This window comes from Lactuca saligna, chromosome 1, assembly GCF_052625555.1.
Source record: "Lactuca saligna cultivar CGN05327 chromosome 1, ASM5262555v1, whole genome shotgun sequence".
In the NCBI taxonomy this organism is placed as follows: Eukaryota; Viridiplantae; Streptophyta; class Magnoliopsida; order Asterales; family Asteraceae; genus Lactuca; species Lactuca saligna.
The window spans coordinates 184,231,416-184,236,692 of record NC_136417.1 but is presented as its reverse complement, the minus strand read 5'-3'; the positions used below and the strand labels follow the sequence as shown (position 1 = coordinate 184,236,692).

Sequence of the window (5,277 nt, the reverse complement as noted above, 5' to 3'; positions counted from 1 at the left end):
CATAAGATACATCTAAATGCATTAAGGTCCGCATATTACCTCAAAGGATCTGAAAAGTCACACAAACTATGTATCCAAGGCTACCTCTTGCACCACTATGAACCTCCTTCTCTTCCAAGCTTCAAATTAATTCACCAAGGCTAGATCTTGCTCAAAATGGATATGGTGGCTAGGGTTCGGTATTCTGGGTGAGAGAGACTGTATATGAACCCTAGGGAAGAGAATGAGATGTTTAAATAGGGAACCAAGTCCCGAACTTAGGGTTTCCCAATCCAGACCGGACTCGTCGAGTCCACTTTCCCACTCATCGAGTCGGTCACTTACTCTTCGACCTGGACCCCGCTCGGACTCATCGAGTTCCACCCTGGACTCGACGAGTTGAACCCTTTGACCTAGGGTTTTTCCTTTCCTTTCTTGTTCATTCTGATTATGTGTGTTACAATCATGTTTCATTTATATTCACTATGATGGTATTCCAAGACAAAGTCACCCAAACCCCCGGAGGCTTCCGTCGATTTCTCTCAGTTTGGCGGAGTGTGACACTACTGCCCATTTGATAATCCCTCTATTGATCTGCTAACCCCAGACTCCACACTTGAACTCCCTACCATTTTACCACTCACAACTCCCTAAACCCTTCACCAATTTTCCCTAAAATCATAAACGCAACCACATAATCAAACTCAATAATCAGAACACCAGTCCCTATAGTGGGTTACAACACTGATATAAAGATTGGAAACATCAAAACAATTGCTAATATCATAGATTTTGATTCGATGAAAGGAATTCTATCAGGAAGATTTCTTCATTCGATGAAAGGAATGGAAAATATATATCAGACCTAGGGCTTGTAAGGATGACAAAAGATCACAAGTAACAAATGCTGTGATGGATTAGAAGTCGTAATGTCGTAAAACACCGACTCTAGGGTAGAAGTAGCTAGAGGAGGTGTGGCACTGGGGAGGGTCGGTGGTGGAGTGCTGGCGATGGTGGGTTTGTCTCAAGGAAAGTGGGTTGGAAGCTGGAAAGAAAGTGTGTGATGAGAGGGGAAACCGAGTAGAGCAAAGAAGAAATCCGACGATGACACGCATGTTGTTGCCTTTATGGATGCTGACAACCGGAAAGAGAAGGCGGTGGTGGTCGGAGTACGAGGGAAAAAAAGCAACGATAGTCAATGTGGGTAGAAAAGGATGATTGCATCAAGAAACAATGGAACGTGCTCACTCTTATTGTAGGACATTTCCTTAATCGCCTCCAACATCCAGATTTATAAAGTCAAAGTTACCTAGAGCAAAGATCCGATGAGACTTAACAAGTAAGGTTAGGAGTAGTGGAGAAGCGGATGAAAGAGGAGGGAGAGGGGAGAATGATCGTGAAGATTAAAGATAGAAAGAAGGTAGAAAAGAAAAATGCGGGTTTTCAAAATTTTGGGGATTTCATTTTCCCCCGTATCTACTAAACACGTGCTTCATTAATACTATAAAGCGACAATTATAGGGGATGCGCATTTAAGATATAGTCCCCTCCGTGTTTTTAATTTTTTTCTTATGACACTAATATAAGGGTACGCAATAATGCGTGACCTAAATACTTAAATTTTTTGAAGAGATAACACTTTTTTAATGCGACTCTCTTTTGTGTAACATAAATCAATGAATGTTGTGGTTTCCGCATTGTAAAATGGTCTTTTTCTTATAGTGTCGGGACCCAATCCTGAATCATTTTCCAGACAAAATATGAACGACCCGTTTGTTTTCTTAATAATGACCATTTAAAAATATGGGATTTATACCCCTAAAGTAAAAATAAATACGTTAAATGACCTTTAAATGGAAAAAGAATTGTAGGGTTAGCTTTGGAAAAGACGAACATAAAAAATTGTTACCTAGTTACCTATTTTAACGTATAGTTTCCGAGTTTAACAAAAAAAAAAAAAAAGTAAAATGAAAATCATTAGAGGAAAAAAAACAAAGTTTATTATATGTTGTACAGTTTTAGAGAAGTGAAAAAAAAATCTAGAAAACACCAATTATTTTTATTTTCTTTTCATTTCTACCGATTTTTTTTTTTTTTTTTTTTTTCATGATAAGTTGAACTCGAACCTGGTGGGTGTAAAAGTGCTCGAGTAAAATACTATCTCGTGTGAAAGTGAAACCGTCACATTCACTTCGTGGTTGGGAGGAACATGATACCGTCGGAACCTAATCCAACAACCACCGGCAACCCAGCTACTCAATGGCTGGCGGGACCAAACTCCGGCAAGCTCGGTAGCAGCAGCGCTCAACTGAACCGTTGGTCCAGAGCTCGAGTGATCAGATCCGGCCGGAAGCTAGACCGTCCTGCTCAACGTAAACAAGAGCAGCACACCGAGGTCGATGATCAGCAGCTGCATCGGTTAGAAGGTACCAATCTGTCTATTTATAATTCGTATTGTTCTTCTTCATCGTCCGAAGATGGTACTGGAGGAGAGACGGAGGAGACACCAGTTACAGGGAAGGAGATATTCCTGGTTTCCGACGGGTCAGGACGAACGGCGGAGCATTCTGTTAACGCGGCGTTGGGTCAATTTGAGCATTTTTTGGTTGACCGTGGCTGTCCAGTTAATACTCGATTGTTCTCTGGGGTAATTTCTTCTCCCGACATTCATGTACTCTAGGGTTCTTACCTTTATATGAAATTAGTGTACATTGAATTCGAATTTTCTTGGTTTTGACCTCAATCTTGACTCTCAATGTCCAGTGATTAACTTTCTGCAAATTGTGTTTTGATTGAAAGTAATTCAGGTTTCAAATTTCCATTTTGGAATGTCAATTCGAATATAGAATTAAGCATCTTTATGAGGATTTTAGGTCATATGACTTTGCTTTCACAAATTGCATGTTTCCTTGATCTAAGATTTTGTCCTTTGCACTTGATATCAATCTAACAACACACTTGGCATTCTAGACTTCTAGTTGAGTCATTGAAAGTGATTATTTGATATTAAATAATCACAATCAACTAATTAGCTCTAATAAATAATAAGTTAAAGGAGTAGGAGATGTGTTTCTGCCACCACTTAAAATATTATTAAACAAATTACGATAACCTAAAGATTTTTGAGATAAGATAAGGTTTCCAATTGAAAAAAAATTAAAAAAAAAAAATAATAAAAAAAAAAATTAATCCTAGCTTCATATATTTATTTATTATATGCATCTTATAGGAATAAAAGTGCATTGCTATTTTAGATTAATGACGTAGACCGGCTCATGGAAATCATAATACAAGCCGCCAAAGAACACGCGATACTCATTTACACACTAGCAGACGAAAAAATGGCCAACTCAGCTCGCCACGCGTGCAAAACATGGGGAGTCCAATCCACCGATGTTCTTCGCCCAATCACAAAAGCCATCGCATCCCATTTAGGCGTTTCACCTTCCGGGCTGCCCCGAGGTGCCCCGGGCAGGAAATTTCCCCTGACCGAAAACTACTTCAAAAGAATCGACGCCATTGAGTTCACCATAAAACAAGACGATGGATCTCTGCCTGAAAACTTGCCAAAAGCAGACATTGTTGTTGCGGGTGTTTCAAGATCCGGGAAGACTCCATTGTCGATTTATTTGGCTCAAAAAGGGTATAAAGTTGCAAATGTGCCGATTGTTAAGGGGGTGGAATTGCCAAAGAGTCTATTCTTGGAGGTTGACCAAAATAAGGTCTTTGCGTTGACTATAAATCCGGTTATGTTGCAAACTATAAGACGAGAAAGAGCAAAGAGCTTAGGATATGTTAGAGATGAGAAAAGTAATTATGCGGAGATGGTGCATGTGAGGGAGGAGGTCGACTATGCTACCAAGATTTTTGCAAAAAATCCCACTTGGCGTGTTATTGGTGAGTTTATTCTCGCTACCAATATAAGGCAATATACTTCATTTTTTACTCTTAAAAGCAATGTATTTAAATTATTTTATCAAGAGTAAATTACTGAAATCGTCTTTATGGTTTGGTCAAAATTGCACGTTTGGTCCCTAACTTTTTTTTGCACTTGGATAGTCCCTGTGGTTTGATTATGTTGCGTTTTTCGTCATTATGGTTTGGTCAAAATTGCATGTTTGGTCCCTAACTTGATGTATGTAAGAGACGAAAAACGCAACAAAATCAAACGACTGGGATGATCCGAGTGAAAAAAAAAAGTTAGGGACCAAACGTGTAATTTTGACCAAACGATATCCTGATAAATTGCAAATAGTGGTTTGGTGAATATTAACATATTGTTATTTTTGGTGATTGCAGAAGTGACCGGAATCGCAATTGAAGAAATCGCCGCTATTATATTGAGACTCTACCAAGACCGGAAACATGGGAGCTCCATGCCAACAATCTCAAAGTTCTACTAGGATTGTCGAAAAACCTTTTTTTTTTTTTTTTTTTTTTTGTGTGTGTTATTTATGATTATTATTTTTTAATCATGAAATGTTGTTTAGATATTGTGTTATGATGTTTAAAAAATATAAGTGAAACTGCCTTGCATTTTAGGAAATAGGAGGGAAAAATTGACATAGGAAACTTGTAAAATGTTACGACTTAATAGTGAAAGTCGTCTCTCTTTCCTAATTGTTGTTATTACGTTGTTTGTTATGCTTTAACCCAAAATAAAAAAAAAAAATCTTTACATAATTTACCAGATTAAGTATAATCGAAATAACTTAATTAATTTTGCTAGTATATTGTTATAGCATGCTTAAGTTGTTTTTGATGATGTATTGATTGAAGAGCGAATCATATGTAAGAACATCAAGAAAAGGTACGCGAGCCCTTTTCAGTAATTTTATTTTCAAATTCATTAATGCTCATTAAGGGAATGTTCCTTATGTGTAGTATCAAAAAAGAAAGAAAGTACAAAATTTTCGATTGGTTGAAGTCTTTTACTTAAAAAAATATCTTATCAGCTTATTTTTTTAAAGGATAAGTTTAAAGGGTTTCTAGCCTAGTGATATATGGTGTTATTTTTATTTTTATTTATTTATTTATTTATTTATTTTTTTTTTTGTAGTTGAGGGTTAAGATTGTTTTTATAGATTAGTTTAGAGCATGTTAGATTTGCCATTTAAAAAATAAAACTTAAATTTTTTAATAGAAGTTTTTATTAGTTTATCCGGTTTTAAAATAATATTTCGAAAAAAAATATTTAGATTATTTTATTCGATACTTTAATAAACCGATAAGTTATTTTTTAATGTTTGTTAAATTGTATTAACACGTGTAATAAGTAAATAACTTATCAAAGCCATG

The 5,277-nt window shown here is 36.5% G+C and overlaps 1 protein-coding gene across 1 annotated transcript; it reads left to right on the top strand.

Moving 5' to 3' along the window:
* Window positions 1–2,115: 2,115 nt before the first annotated feature.
* Window positions 2,116–4,599, top strand: LOC145046633 (putative pyruvate, phosphate dikinase regulatory protein, chloroplastic). Its single transcript, XM_078994917.1, has 3 exons — window positions 2,116–2,626; window positions 3,234–3,876; window positions 4,279–4,599. Exons 1-3 carry the CDS (start codon window positions 2,189–2,191, stop codon window positions 4,380–4,382), a joined length of 1,185 nt encoding a protein of 394 aa, XP_078851043.1. The 5' UTR covers window positions 2,116–2,188; the 3' UTR covers window positions 4,383–4,599.
* The last annotated feature ends 678 nt before the right edge of the window (window positions 4,600–5,277 follow it).